Source organism: Cyprinodon variegatus, unplaced genomic scaffold, assembly GCF_000732505.1.
Source record: "Cyprinodon variegatus isolate N-32 unplaced genomic scaffold, C_variegatus-1.0 Scaffold14, whole genome shotgun sequence".
In the NCBI taxonomy this organism is placed as follows: domain Eukaryota; kingdom Metazoa; phylum Chordata; class Actinopteri; order Cyprinodontiformes; family Cyprinodontidae; genus Cyprinodon; species Cyprinodon variegatus.
In genome coordinates this window covers 1,724,017-1,740,381 of record NW_015150467.1, presented here as the reverse complement: position 1 = coordinate 1,740,381, position 16,365 = coordinate 1,724,017, and the positions used below count along the sequence as shown (strand labels likewise).

The 16,365-nt window shown below is 36.8% G+C and overlaps 1 protein-coding gene across 1 annotated transcript; it reads right to left on the bottom strand.

Annotated features, from left to right (window-relative positions):
• Positions 1-1,831: 1,831 nt before the first annotated feature.
• On the bottom strand, positions 1,832-15,146 carry LOC107089842 (solute carrier family 13 member 5-like). The gene is made up of 12 exons (XM_015382850.1): positions 15,009-15,146; positions 11,702-11,830; positions 11,486-11,622; positions 10,918-11,138; positions 10,609-10,789; positions 10,407-10,529; positions 10,074-10,283; positions 9,866-9,972; positions 9,643-9,764; positions 8,618-8,779; positions 5,851-5,988; positions 1,832-3,136 (listed from the first exon to the last, which is right to left on the bottom strand). The coding sequence occupies exons 1-12, from the start codon at positions 15,144-15,146 to the stop codon at positions 3,011-3,013; spliced, it is 1,794 nt and encodes a 597-aa protein (XP_015238336.1). The 3' UTR covers positions 1,832-3,010.
• Positions 15,147-16,365: the final 1,219 nt, after the last annotated feature.

Sequence of the window (16,365 nt, the reverse complement as noted above, 5' to 3'; positions counted from 1 at the left end):
CTTCCCAGAAGAGTTGAAGCTGTTCTAGCTGCAAAGGGTGGACCGACGTCATATTGAACCCTATGGATTAGGAACGGGATGTCACTTAAGCTCATATGTGAGTCAAGGCAGGTGAGCAAATACTTTTGGCAATATAGTGTATATGCAATAATATAGACTATAATACATGAGGATGTGTTGAAACTGGATAATGAGTGGGTGGCACAGAGGGAGTAAAGAAAGAGAAAGGCACTGTAATTACTTAAGCATTCTTTCCCATTGGGATCCATGATCATAGCCATTGGAACAGCTCTATGCAGTAAGTGCTCTTTAGCCCACAATCGTCTGATGTTAAAATGTCCAACAGAAGAGGGATCAGGACTTTTTTTGGCTTTTGTTTCTGCATCAATTTTTTCAATCAGCAAACTGCCAGCAATTGCGTTTGATGAAGCTCTTTGTAAGAGTGAGTCTGAAGTTGGCTGCAGTTTCAGAGAAGCTATTTGCAGCTTTCTACATCCAGAAACCTTCCGCTTTACAAAATAGTTCTAATCTGTAAACAGTACCTTTTAGTCTTTGCAGACGATTATCAATGCCGTTTGGGTGTCAACATTAACAGAGTCATTCTAACAATAGATTTAAACCCTTGTCTCACATCCCTGAATGGTTTTGCTTCACTAACCTTCCCATCACCTCTGATCTGCTGCCCTGCACCTGCTGGAGTAAAGTGTCTCCTCATAGTAATGCTTTCACAATGATGTTTCGCATTAGGGTTGATATGTAAAGTGTGCTTTTGGTCTTCAAGGACACACGCTGTATTGTGAGTAGCCCAAAAGGGGAAACTCAGAGCTTTCTTAAATCAAGGTTTTTCATACTTGCCTACTTTCATTAAGTTTAGATTTGAAAGTTGCACATCTTATTAAAAACCTCTCAACAAGCTTCCCAACCTGAGGTTTTTGGCTTGTTCTATGATAAATGCTCTTCTCTCCAGGCCTGTAAATTTAAACAGGCAACCATGTCTCTGTGAATTCGATATATCAGTGGGATGTCAAGAGATATCATTAAGATTTCACACTTAATGAGGCCAAATACAGCTATATTTTACACATTACAAATTTTATTTTCTTAAAAATCTGAACACAACTACTGTGCTTTTGTCTCCTAATATTTGAGCAAATTATACAAACATTGTAACTGTTACAAAAGAAAGATTGACATGCTTTATGTGTACATACTTTACTTAGGGACTGTAAAAGGAGATTGGTGTCCAAATGTCATCTTTGAGCTCATAATGTTTATGACGCAAAACAGAGCAACACTATAATGCTGCTTTGACCCTCGGCTCACACAGCGGCTCAGAGGCATAATAATACATAACAATTGCCGGCAAACATTAGGTGTGGCCTTTAAGTCCAGGATTACAGTGGTTTTACGCACACGTTAACAGGATTATATCTGATTTTTGCGAGACATATGCGGTCAGTTAGCAAGAGGCAGAGATATAGAGGTGCTTTAAAACATGGGTAATTGGTGTGTGTGGCTGAGACACAGCAGAACATGATAAAAGTGAGATATTTTTGTTTTGAATGATAAATGGTGACTGGACTAAGTTTTCTCTTTTCAATCCTGTCCACTTTAAGCCTATATTGTTCAAACATCTCTGGCAGAAAGGGGTCAACATCTGACTGCAAAAGCAAAGATTAATTTCAAGCCTTTAAGACTGCATGGTCACAGGAACAAACAACCAAATCTAATTCTGTTTTAATAAATCAAATTTAATCATTATATATTACTTTAAAGAAGAGAGAGGAAAAAATGAACCGGACTGATTTAAAACCATTTTATTTTTTTGTGTGCAAAATAAAAAAGAAACAAAAAGCAAAACCATTTACACATACTGTACATACAAATTAGAAATGTTTTCTATTAAATTCCTAATTCCACAGAGTCAAAAAAAAAAATAATTAAAGGAAGCTTTTAGAGCACAAACTATGCATAGTGATAAGTCCATCCAGATATTTAATAAGTTATTTTGCATTAAAAAACAATGTAGTGTTACAGTGTAAGTTGCTTGTGAGGTGAGAAAAGCAGAACAAAGCTGTCCGGTATTATATAATATAGAATAAAAACAAATTTTGCTTCGAGTAATCAAGAAAAAACAAAGAGGCATTTAATATACTATATGTCCAATACGATAAATTACAGTGCCTTGCAACAATATTATCAGACCTTCCACTCTTTTACATTTTTACCATACTACAGAAACTTCAATACATTTTTATTGTAATTTTCTGTCATAGATCAACACAAATAAGACATTACTGCAAAATAGAGATACAAGAATTGCTCATGTTGTGTAAGAAGAGGTGTCCAAATGCAAACAGCATCAGGAGGGCTTATGGACACACAAGATAGCTAAAATACGCACACACACACACATCACACTTTTCAGATTTTTTTTCCCCAAACATATATCAATTTAATTCCATAAGACATACTTTGTTTTGATCTATCACAAAAAAAAGGCTTTATCACACTGAAGTTGATGTTTTCTTTTTTTTTTTACTAGAAAATATGTGAATAATGTCAAGGTTTAAGTGTGCAAGAGCATGTATATATTTAGAAAAAACACTTTCTATAAACATTTGGCTACATTTAAATAAAACAAACAAAAAAAATTCCTCAGTGGCACAGACAGAATAAACTGCCAAGATCGACCAGATTTCATGGTTAACTTGACAAATGTTATTTTGGTTTTTGCCATGTGATTTAAGGCACCAAGGTCCTTCATTACAGTATAGCTTCATTTTGATGCATAAATGTTGCTGTCTATGATCCATCCTTTACCTGTTAAAATTTACCCTGATTTTCTGTCACTCTAAACATCCATAAAAAATCGAGACAGCAACATAACGCATGAAGATTGCTGCTTGGTCCACGCGCTTTCAGTCTGGCTTTAGGTGTTTGTCATCTGAGGATGGGAAGGGCAGGGCACAGCGGTGCGTGCATAGATCATGTCTACTGCAGAAGTCGTTCAATTGCTTGTGACGTTTGCCCAGGCGGGGACGGTGTCCAGGTGAAACATGGCTTTGCCCCAGGTGTTAATAGCCAGTGTGATGCAAATAATACCAATGATGTTCATAACTATACCAGTCTTAGCCTGTCGGGGACAAAAACAATGCAATGATTAAGGAGATGTGTCAGTTCATTTACAATATCTTTAAAAACTTTCACTCAGTATATATTTAAACTCTAAACACATAATAATGGATATTAGCTTTGCATTTAAACCAAAAATGCATGTTAATTGAGCTCTGTAACACATGCATACAATACGGTGCATCTGATAGTTGTTAAGAGTTTTATAAATCAGTCTGACTTATCAAAACCCAAGTGCTGCTTCGAGAATGAAATCCTTTCACTCTGGAAGTCATCGATTCTGTTCTTTTTCAGTCAATCTGCTATAGATTCCCAAGAATGTGTTGGATCATTAAATAGTCCAAGTGTCAGCTGTTGGTGGGATGGTATCTGACTCCTTTCTGCTATATTGTATCATGAAGCAAGGCTTGAAGCCACATTGCTGATAAAACAAGCCCAAATCACTACTCCTCCACCACCTTGTGTGACAGTTTGAGTCATCTGTGGTAAGGCAAGGCAAGGAAATTTTATTTGTATAGCACAATTCAGTACAAAGACAATGCAAAGTGCTTTAAATGATTAAAATATAGGAAAATAAAACAGAATCAAAGTGGTGGCATGTTAATTTTCTCCTAACATGGTACTGTGCATTATGGTCAAACATACTTGTTTACTCATTTTAAATTGATGCAACTTTGTAAGCCTAAACCATCAGTTAAATTCAGTCAATTAATAAAGGTCAACAATTTGCATATGGTCAGATTGTTTAACAATCTATATTATTTAAGGAAGCCAAACAAATTGCATCACGTCATTGACTCACATAATTGACTCCTGGTTGTGCATTGAGCAACAGCGCATTGCCTTTGCAGAAATTACCAATACCGATTATGTTGTCTATAGTTGACATGAACAATCCATACTTGTTCAGCTACTCTCTAATCGTCACCTTCTCATGAGCTTTTAAACTCAGCATGCTAAATCAGATGTGTGGAGTCAAAGACGTTTTACTTATTTCTGCAGTCTCTCTGGCCAACGCATTGCCTCACTTTGAGTTGGAAATTAGGTGATGCAAAATCCATTTCTAGTCAAATTGGCAACTTCTAAATGATTTCTAAGTGTAAAGATATTTTTCACAGTTCCAACTTTCTATGTTGTCATTAATCTCTAATTATGAATAAATCAAGTGCATTTAAAAAGCAACAAAATTTGCCTTTTCATTTTAGACTTCAGTAAAAAGCAGTGCTGAAATATTTGGTTTTTGCAAACAGCTTTACAATTTTTGTTTGCTGTTGTTTGAAAGAAAATGCTTGTCGTGAAAATACACCGAATATTTTTGGGCATTTGAGATTAGATTTAAACCAGTTCAGACCGGATAATGTCATATTTTTTTTAATATGTCCTGAATTTTAAACCTAAGAATCGCAAATGGGCTTACTTTCATTTTATATTGCTTTAGCTATCAGGCACTTTTTTGCAGATTCCAATTAGCAGCAAAATAAATCTTTCTAGTGATACATTACTCTGCTTCTCTGAGAGGGCTTATAGTATATGGAGGAACAGTGGAAGAAAGAGTTTAATGGCTTTTTGAAAAGAAAGCACAAAAGCTTTGTTCTATTTGTGGAACTCTCTATATTACATTTGATAATTAATGCATTCCTAATAATGCAAACGAATAAATTATTCTATTCATATTCTTCTTTCTTGACATGTAAGGTGTTACAGTACAGAGTCTACATTTTGTAAAAAACAAAATGGTTAGACTAGAAACAATAAAACTCCCATTTAATATGTAGCACTAAAAACGCACATTAAACGTGTCAGATCAATACCATCAAGATCAATACCATCAAGACCAACAGCCTTCCCTGTTTGGTCAAAACAAAAAGTGGGAACATTTTCTATTCCCAGCTACAGTATTTCTTAAAAACAACATTGAAACAAAAACTCAGCCACTATCACACATATGAGGCTGTGTGAAGAATGCTTCATTGAGCATAACTCTGTGGTGTTCTTGTATGAATACAGATGTGAATGTGTGTTGGGGTGGTGCAAGCTGCATGCATCCACGGGTGCATATAGAGTATGAGGAAACTTTAATTGGTCTGGTTATGCCAGAAGGTGCAGTCCTTAAAAAAGTTTTTTTTTTTTTTTTAAAGAGATGCCATTGCAAGCAAACTTAGGGTTAGCACCACAATATATATTTTAAACCTGTAATTTAAAGATTTCAAGGGATTCTGTGCAATGGTGAAGTTTGAAATCAAGAGGAAAATAACCTTGCTCAATGCCTTTTAAAATAAGGCTGTCAAAGTGAATGGGCCAAAATGAAATACACAGCTACTTTTTCATTATGTAGTCTTAAGAATAAGCGTGGCAAATTTGAGTTATCGTACATCCATCTCATTTATAGTACTCAGCATTGTTTCTTCCACATGTTAGGAAAGAGACATAGAGACAATGGTAAGGGTAGTTATTCAATTTTAAACTTAATCTTAGTCATTAGATGTCACTAAATCTTATTGAACTAACCTTTAATCTTTTATCATTTTGGTGGAGGAAGGATGTGCTTTTTATTTTTTTAACAGTATGGTTTAAAGTACTGCTTAGGCTGGAACTATAAATGACATTAAATACAGGTTCTGGAGTCCTAATTGTATAATAGCAGCAGCAAAGTCATTGCACCTTCAGATTCAGCATATTATTTACAAAACAACCCCCACAATCAGCTGTACTCACCATGTCAGCAACCTTGAGGTGTCCATAAGAAAACACGATGGCGTTTGGAGGGGTGGCGACTGGCAGCATGAAGGCGAATGAAGCACTCAGAGTACAGGGCACCATGACGTACAGCGGATTGATTCCGATGGACTGAGACTGCAATAATCACAAAGGAGGTTTTTAAGACTTAAGCAGGGATAAACACAGACGTGATCACGAAATCCCTCTCTCCTCTATCTGGCTATTTTTCTTCAACCGCAATCACTGACTCATAACTCTGAATGAAATGTGTGCAATTCTGCACGAAGTGAAAACTCTCATTAGGTGGGTGTAATTAAGATGCGATTCCTGCTGGCCCGATGCTGAGTCATGGCATCCAAAATAGAAAAGCACTACACGTGTACTGGATAATGGCAGACTGCTGCGACTCAGAGAGCATTACGGAGTGGAATTTGCTTCTGAATTACATATCATGGAGCACAGAAGCTTGAACAAGTGCACAGTAATTTCTGCTTCTCAAAATAAACAAAGAACAAAAAGAAATAAACTGTATATATAGACTTCTTTTAAGTGTATATCAGGTCACTGAAATTATAGTGTTAGTTCTTGATAAATATGTTTTCTTTTAATCACTGATTCACTTAACATCATGACACATTATGCAATGACCCATAAACTGTTATAACACCAAATTGTAATATCCAAAAGTTTAGCTCTGAGCCTCTAAGCAAATCCTTCATTCTTAGCCTCCTGTTTTTATAATAAACCTAAATATTAAGTACTATTTGACCATATGCACTCAACTTTTTTTTAACAGTTCTCCATGTTAATAGCAAGTGAAAGGAAAAGCATGCATAGTTTTCCTATTTTTTTATATAAAAGAGTGCCATGCAGTTGCATATAACCCCCAAAGAACAGTATTTAATCTTTTGGTTTAAAATGTAAAGGCACTTAACATGATTCATTGTCTTGTCTGTATTTTTAGTACCACTTTCTAACGAATTCTTCTAAGATTAGACAGGCAATATCACTACCTGGCCAAAAAGTAATCTAGGCTTAGAGCTAAAATTAATCATTAAACAATCGAGTTGTTCATTACAGACTGTGCTTTGTAAGCAAAATTGCTTCCATGTTATCTTCAGAAACCAAGTTCTTTTTTTTCATTGGAAAAGAGTCAGATTTTTCATGCAAAACTAAATGCAGAATCCCTGTAAAAGTGACAGAATGAGACCCAGGCAGATTAGAAACTTCCTTTTTAGAAAAACACTGAACAATGCAATTTGACTGATCAATTTAAACGGCTGGGAAAGTATGAATTAATTAAACAATGTAAAGTTCAGGGCAGGGTCTATAGCCCGATTTTGCTTATAGCAGTCTAAGCTAAAACTTGTTTTGAGTTAGACTTTAAATAATAGTCTAAAACCAAATCCAAATTCCAAAAAAACTCATTTCACTTAGATTAACTCTTTATATAATATTTATTAAATCTAGATTAGACACATTTGAACTACTGTAATGATTTAGATGGCTCTTTATAAAATAAATAGATTAACTGGGCCAAATGGATACAGCAAGATTGATCAGCAATTTTTAAGTCTTGCTAAAATGAATCAGTAGAATTTGGGTCTTGGTTCTTTTAACACATGAATATTGTTGATCTAAACCATTTAAATGTAGATTTTGTTGTACAGTATTTATAAGGTTCTTAGAGGAACCTCAGCCCCGGTGTTAAGTCTTTTGGAGCATCTTGTTTTCATTTAGCTCTAAGTATCCTCCTATCCAGTCTGTTTAGGTTTTATATCCCTGCGGCAGAGAAATGGATGATGATGAAACCTCCACTGGATGTTATGGGTGAAATGAATATTTTTTTTGCCATACGTAGTGTTTTGTACGTAGGCTAAAAACATACATTTTGGTCATACCTAAACACAACATTTCCTGTTTTTTGTGTCCCTAAATGCTTTCTCCCCTCGTTATTCTGTCAACAGATTCTCTTTCCTCAGTTGTAGCTGGCTAAAGCTTCTCTAGAACTACCATCTACATCTCTGATTATTGTTTTCCTTGCCTAGTTTTGGCAGATCACCATCTCTAAGCATAGATTTGTAGCCATGCTGTACTCCTTCTACTTCCCAATGGAGAATTGAGGAGTGCTCCATGATAAGCACAGGATGTTGTTTAGAATATAACCAAATAAAAATAGATAAATAAGTCAAAGCGAATATTCCTTTCTTCCCTTTGTAATAAAATTCACACAGACATCATGCACTGAGGTTTGTCACTTTAATGTGGCAAACATGTTAAAAAAAAACAAAATGTATAAATACTTTTGCAGGGAATAATCATTTTAGCAGTAGCGTTTAATGATCTTTTGAAAAACCCAATTGGTTTTTTTTTTTTTTTATAAAATCCTGTTTGGGACTCTGGGCAATGGTTGAGCAGCAGGGACAATGATGTCATTCTTCATTTATACATGGCAGTGAGACAGGGCAGTGGGCTGTACTGGTGTTCTTGTCAGGTTATTAATGGGGGGAGGGCCCCACTGTGGAGGACTAAGCATATTAACCCCGGAAAAACCAACAAGAGAGCTTGCCAAACACGGGAAAGTAGGCCAGTTCTCACTGGGAGAAGTGAGAGCTGGAACTCGGCTAAGGAAATCAGCTAAGTGCTCAAGGAAGGACTTTTACTAAATGAACACCTTTGGTCAGGAGTGACTACGTCTCCAACAGTCTGAAAAAACTGTCTGTGTATTTACGTCAACTCCTTCTATCTGATAGATAGTTCTTACCATTGAGGCTAAGACAGGAAGGAACAGCGTTGCAGTCGCCACATTACTGGTGCACTCTGTGAAAGTAGCAATCAGTAGGCATAAAATGATAGCAATTCCCCAAGGAGGGATGTTCTGCAGGGGAGCCATTTGGTCTCCCATCCACTTAGACAGTCCTGATACCTGAAAGCAGAAAAAGAAGGTGTAAGGTAAAGTAAGGTAAGGTAAAATAAGGTAGGGTAATAAGGAGCTTAAACTTAGAAATTCCACACCACAAACAGCTATGCAAACAAGTACGTTAAAGTTGGAGCTCTAATTGGTTTACTTAGGCTCTTATCTATTTATTGAATGATAAATCTTCTATTCTTTGATCCCCTAACCTTAAAACATTTTGTTAGAACTTTGATGTTGTGGTTTCTAAAAATAATTGGAATTATAGGCTCTAATATGTAAAAAATGTATTCATAAATCATAGAAACTATAACGGTAGAGTTCTACAGTAAAGTATGTGTATGTCTTCTTGTTGGTACTTTAGAAGTATTACACTTCAAGCTGCTGATCAAAAACAAATAACGATTAAAAATTGCCACTAAGACCTATCACAAATAGCAATGCATATAAAAAAATTTTTTTTTATTTAAGTCAAGACACTTGAATCATTTAGAGTGAGACTTATCTAGGTCAAGTAAGAGAGTACAAAACATGCATACAGTAACCATAATGTAGCATAACTTTCTGTATCATAGTTTGTCAACCTATTATTAAATACCACAAGATAAATCAAATACAAAATAATCTTAAAATAATAATATTAATATAATAAAGGTACTAATTTATTAAAGGCAACTCAGTGTAATGTAGCATTAGATACCAACTCATCTTCTGAGTTACAGGGCTAACTGGAAATAGAAGGGTCAGTGGGGTTTAAGGCTTTGGTAGCATTGTCTCCTTATGGATGTCTTTTATTTTTAATTATTTTTTGCCATTATTATACCATGACGTAATATAACATGGTGTAATGCAATGTAAGTATTCTTCCTACTTACTTCACTTCCTTTAGCGAGGGCAAACCCACCCCCAAGGAGAAGGACAATGCCCCAGGGTACCTTCTTTTGGGCAACTTTCCAGCTGAGGAGTCGAGGTGTTGAGCCAGAGGACTGCTGTGTTGCTGCAGATGGATAAATAAATACACACCAGAGACTAAACATTACAGGGTATGCTTCTCTTTAAGTTTTTCGTTCAGTTTATACTCCCAGAAGGATTCCTTACTTATGTCAAACCTTTGAGTCCTGCATGAGCAGAACCATGGTAATTCAGAGGGTAGGACGAAGAGGAGGATGGCCACAAAGATCGCCACTGTGGCATCTGTCACATATCTTGGAGGACAGAGGAAAGCGGAATTCCCTTTAATCAAGTGTCTTTATGTATGAATTTGTATTTTTGTGCAAAATCAGAATTAAATATAATAGGTACACACTCTGCACTGGAGTTTAGATCGGTAGCCCAGCCATGAACAAAACCTGGATCTCTTGAGAACCAAAGGAGTACCAGCAAAACGAAGAGAAACAGGACATTTATCTCTCCGAAACTCATTGGCCCCAGCTGTCGATGTTGCTCACGGATCACATTATATGCAGCAATCTCCTTTTCTGTTTTGGTTGTCCCACAGCCCCATGTTTTCCTGAAACTAAGGAATCACATGAGAATCTGAATTTCACCTATACAGAGAAAAGATGGTGCTAATGCAGATTTTATTTTATTTTTTTCAGTTTTCCTTCCCAAAAGAACCTTTTGCGACGATAATACTCACTTAAATCCCATGAAGACGAACTGCAACCAAAGCCAGGCTAGAGTCAACATAATAATCATGTTGGGGAATGCAAATCCGAACCAAGAGGCAAAGTTAATCACATCGTCATTTTCAGGAAACAGTCTGAAGAAATATTGAAAGAGAAATACCTTTTAAAAAACAAAAATGTATAAAAAAAATGTTGTTCTTGTAGCACACTCACTGGTTCATTTGTCCCTTAAGCACCAGATTGGGACCAGTTCCTGTCAAGGTGGCAGTGCCCCCGATGCTAGCGGCGTAACAAACGCACAAGGTCATCCCTTTACCCATTTTCCTCCTCTCCATTGCCTCCTTATGCCTGGCAACCTCTACTGAGGCATCTAGGAAAGTCACCACCACGGGACCTTAAAAACAAAGACAGAGGAATGAAAAGAGCTTTCAGTCCCTAATTTATATACAAAAAAAACTTTTGATTCCCCCCAATATATCCTCTGTTTCTTTCTCTTCTCTTTACATTTCTAAGGAAGCTCACCCTGTCCTTCATTCTCCTTTTCTGTCTGAACAGGTGGTTTGCTGTCAGTCTCAGAAGTCTGAATATTCTGGTCTGAACTGATGGTTTGTGGCACTTCGCTTTCAGTGGTGTTGAGCTGATCCAGCACTGCTTGAACAATGGGGACCATCATGGCTGTGGTAGCTGTGTTACTGATCCACATTGACAAGAATGCAGTAACACCCATGAAACCCAGCATCAACCTGTCAGAAACAGAAAAATGGAGAAAATCAGATTGTCCTGTGATGGCCCAGCAACTGGTGAAGGGTGTACCCCGCTTCTTGTCTTATGACCAGTTGCAATCATGATAGAAAATGAACAGATTGAAAAATCAAAGCTGATTTAGCACTGAAGTCATAAAACCAGGCTATGACTGGTTTATATCACTGGAGTTGAAGTGGTGTAAACAGACTTTTTACAATGTAGTGAAAACCTTGAACCTAGCGCACTTATCTGCAGTATATTCCTCTTTTGATAGGTGATTAGATAGGCTTAGGAAATGAGTTAGAGATGAAAGATAGGGGTTTATGTAAGTTACCAAGCTACTTACAGTGCTGGTCGCACACCAACAAAAAGCAGCACCCTTAAAGCAATGCGTTTGTGCAAATTCCAGTGCTCTACAGCCACAGCAACCAGCAGTCCACCCACAAATAACAAGTTGGTGTCCTTCAAGTACTGCATACCCACCTAGAAAAATGTGTCACATAAATTTTGATTTTTGTCTAATTGAAATCGGCAGTGAATTTCTGGGAAATGCTGGACTTACATCTTTAGACTGCATAATGCCAAAAAAGGGAAAAAGGATAGCTGGTAGGAGCGAGGTCACAGCCAATGGCAGTACCTCCGTGCACCAGTACACAGCCATCAAGATGATCACATAGGCACATTCGGCCTCCTAAAAACAAAACAAAAAAAAAAAAACGTAAAGAAATGCAAAAAAAAAAAGCATAAAATTTTTTTTTTATGGTTTTATTGCTAATTTGGTTTAAAGCTTCTCTGACAAAAGTCACCAATAAAAACTGTAAACACTTGAGATCATTAAATGTTACATCAAATGAAAGACTATGTTATGATGGTTCAAAGTGTGAAGTAAGGTTTGATCTACTTCTTTTAGTCATATCAGCAATTTCCTACTGCAGAATCGCTGAGTAAAAACTTATGGAGGAAAACAAACTAAAGAATATATAGATACATTATCAAATTGAGTTTATATTATAAATTATTTTACTAATTTTAAAGTTACTGTTCTGCAATGAACTCTGTGATTTGAAATCCTAAATTAGACCCTAAGATCTGAATGTTAACTTGCACAGACAGTCTTCTACAGACCAGTGATGTTTACCAGAGTAATGTTAACTCTACCCATTGGTTCAGATGCGAAAACTGCCAGTTAAAATACTGTAAAAACATAACTAGATTTAGCTTTTATAAAGCAAACATAATTAATGGATAAAAAACTACAATACCATACCAATAATTTGGGTTTCACGTAAATAGATAATTAAAAGGACTCTGGAGAAATTTATTGCATACTGGGGGAGGTAATTCAACCATCTGATTCAGGTGTGTTGGACCAAGGATGAATCTAAATGTTGCAGGAAACCAACCCTAAAGGATTGAAGTTGCCCACCCCTGCTTTAGACTCTTCACTTCACTAAATGATTTTAAACCTGTTTTCTTAAACTCAAATCCTTGAGGGCTGGTGTCCTGCAACATTAAGATGTATGCATGCCCTGCAATCCTGAAGTAAATGTCTAAATTACCTTACCAGCATTTAGTCAAGCTATGCAGAGAGCTGCTGATGAACTCATGTTGGAGTCAGGTGTGTTGGAGCAGAAGCACATTTAAAAGTTGCAGGACATCAGCCCTTGAGGACTAACAGGTACACACTCAGACCATTGTTTTTAATATTAGTCTCTGGTCCAATCCGAACACCTCAAATTGGTAGGAACACCTAAAGGGTCGGTGGAGGATTTTCTTTTTCCGGGTGGCTCACCTAAATAAGTGGTCCTCCTAATTGTTAATCATTCTGGTGATATGTTTACGTAAGGCCGTCTTATGTGCTCGTCCCTAAGTAGCTATCTTTTTTGTGCGCATGTGGACTTTAAAGCGTATACGTGTGGTGAGCTGCGATTTCAGCCAGTTATTTAATGCACGCCTTTCTCACTTCTTGTAGTTTAACCAAAACACATTAGTTAGTGAGATGTACGGTTTGTGACATATGCAAATAATTTTGTTTTTTTAACAAAGAGTTTCAGCTGTTAGCTATGTGTAAATTTAATGTTTTTTTGTAGTTCTCCTCCAGATGATTGTAGTCCCGATTCGACCAGTATCATTTAGGAGTGTAACCATCGCATAATGACATAAGGCTGAAGGCTGTCTGGATTTACCACAGCACTCCAGAGCTCTTTTCTTACACTTGATTGTTCTTACTGTGCACTCAGCAAAAGGTGAAGTGATAGAAGCTACAGAAAGGAGCCAGGAGCTACAGGTACAATTTGCTTTATTTAGATTGAGCCTCTGTCTATGCTGTGGAGCTGGAAATGCTTATGGTTGGAAAAAAGTTCTCTAAAGGCTTTTTTTTAACCTTCTGAACCTTGATTATCCACCATTGAGAAGAAGTCCACAATACAACACATGGTTGAATAATTCATTATCCATTTTTTTTTTCATTTATGGGAGAAAAAACTACAGCTTTTCAACTAATTTAAAAATCACAATGTATTTGAATATGATTATTTGTTTGCTTGCCATGAAACAAATATGAATTGCATTATTTAGTCAGATCTTATTGAAACTGAATAAAGTTTTCGGGTCACTCATTATCTTACACTACCCCCAAAATATTTTGACAGCTGCAAACGTAAGTGTTAGTTATACATAGTCATAAGAAATCAGGGGGATTAAGAAGAGAAAACAATTTCTATTTCCTTGATATTGGCAACCTTTCACTAATTGTGATATAAATAAGGACACTTTCAGTTGGAAATTTCTACCCTATTAGTGCTGCCCGTGTCCTCACTAAGACTAAGAAAGTAGAGCACATCATCCCACTTCTAAAGTCCTTACACTGGCTCCCTGTATCTCAGAGAATAGACTTTAAAATACTTCTGTTAGTCTGTAAATCTCTGAATGGCTTAGCACCTAAATACATCACAGACTTGCTATCAGTGTATCAACCCTCCAGACCACTCAGGTCTTCTGGCTCCAGCCTGCTCTGCATACCTAGAACCAGAACTAAACATGGAGAAGCAGCAATTAGTTCCTATGCTCCGCGTATCTGGAACAAACTTCCAGAAAACTGTAAAGGTGCAGAAAGCCTGAGTTCCTTTAAATCAAGACTAAAAACACATTTGTTTAGGATTGCCTTCGACTGTTCTAGTTAAACAGTTCAACTGAAACATCATTAGCTCAACTTTTTTTATTTTCTTTAGTCCAACTGTTTTTAATGTTCTTTTTTGTTTCTGTAGTTTTTTATTTTATTATTATTTTTTCTTCCTTGCTTAGATTCTGTTTTATTTTCCTATATTTTAATCATGTAAAGCACTTTGCATTGTTTTTGTACTGAATTGTGCTATATGTTCATTCTTTCAATTTTTTCTCAAATACATCCTTTGTGCTTTCTTAAAACATTAAGTGCAAGTTAGGAAGCCTGCATCTAATTTGTAGTCTTTTCCATGACTCCTGCGCATTATTACAGTTAATCCCTGCTATCATAACATGGTGCAGGCAGCAGCTATGCCGCATGTAGAGGTAACGATGTGAACAGAGCCCTTTGACTTTGCGGGTTCCCACGCTGCACTTGATAGTTCCTGCTAACAAAAATAAGAAGTTAAAATAACAGGACTTTAGTGCGCAGCGTAAAGCCTCCGGGAACCCAGATCGGTTCCCATGCGACGCAGCCTTCCAATTATGCGCAACAGGTGCAAAAAAGAAAAAAAAGAATAGCTATTCTTACAGCTCGTTTAAATTATAATTGGTTCAATCAGTTAAAAAGTAAAACAAACAGTTGAAAACTCCCCCTGCCATCATATTTTCCTCCTCAGATGTGTTATTATCAGATGAAAACATACCGATGTCCCGATCAGCAGTGGTAGAGGAAGGAGGACGCATGGTGTCAGAAAGAGGATTATATCGTTCTTAATAGAACACAGAAACCTGAAGAAACCCATCCTGGAGGGGAAAGGAGGAATGGGAAGTCTGAGCACCATGATTCCAGAATTTGAGGCACGGAGGGGAGAGGGGGGAGGAGGGAGAGGAGGAGGAGGAGGAGGAGGAGAGTCCCTCAGCGAATAAAGGAGAGAAAGAGGAGGCCACAATGAGGAGTGATGGTCTCACAGAGAGGGATGAGGGATAGCTGTGCTTTCCAAGAAAAAGAAAGAAAAAAAAACCCTAATGAAGAGAAACAAAAATTTTCTATAAAATCAGTGCACCATTAACATTTTTTTTTTAGCCCAAAATCAATTGTTTTGTTCCCCTCTTGAAGCTGATTACTTGTAGGGAACTGCTGAATGCAGCTATAAAGAAACACAGGGGCGGAACTAGATCAGGGATGGCCATGGTCACCCTTAGCCCATCATTGGCCACCCCTGTGGCCACCCTACCCAATGGTGTAAATATCTGTAAGCAGAGACTACACTTGCTTAAGGGCCCCCGTCACTGACTCTTGGTTGGCCCCCTTCGCAATTGTGGACTAGGATGTCTAATTGCAAATGTAATGGTGCAAAAATCCCTCTTAAAATCCACCTGATTTTAAGGTGACTGACGGGACCTTATTTACACCCCAACACATGCCAGATTTAAACATGATGGTGAGGCGTTTAAAGACGACACCAATAGCAAAGCAGAAAGTGGTACTTTTAATTACTATGTTGATAACTGTGTATAGTTCATTAGACGGTTGGTAAATAATACGCTATAATAGGTTTCAAACTGCAATAAAGATCTTAAAAGAACAATGTATTTGAGTATTTTAATTTTTACACTACAATTTGGAATTATGGGTAATCCAGAGTGTTGTACTTCATATGGGGCCCACCCATATAATGTTGCTTACGGGCCTATTGTGTCGTTACGCCATTGTATGCAGCTATAAAGGAACAGGCGATTTTAAAGAAAACTTTATTGTTATTAGACTTTAAAAATAAAATGCTGCTTCTACTTAAATTAACCACTTCAATTGGTAAATTCATTGAATTAGGTGGATCCAACATAATGTTTTAAGTTTATAAGTTGAAAAAACTTGGGCAAACTTAATTCTATTACTTTAACCACTTGAAGCGATTAATTTAAGTTGTGTATCACAATGTTTTTTTTATTTGTATCTTAAGACTACCAGCCCTCGTATATGTACACAGTCAGTGTATAGTGATCAAAAGTACTCTAAAGAAATTTTTGCAGTGCTATTACAATAACTTACTCATGAATGAT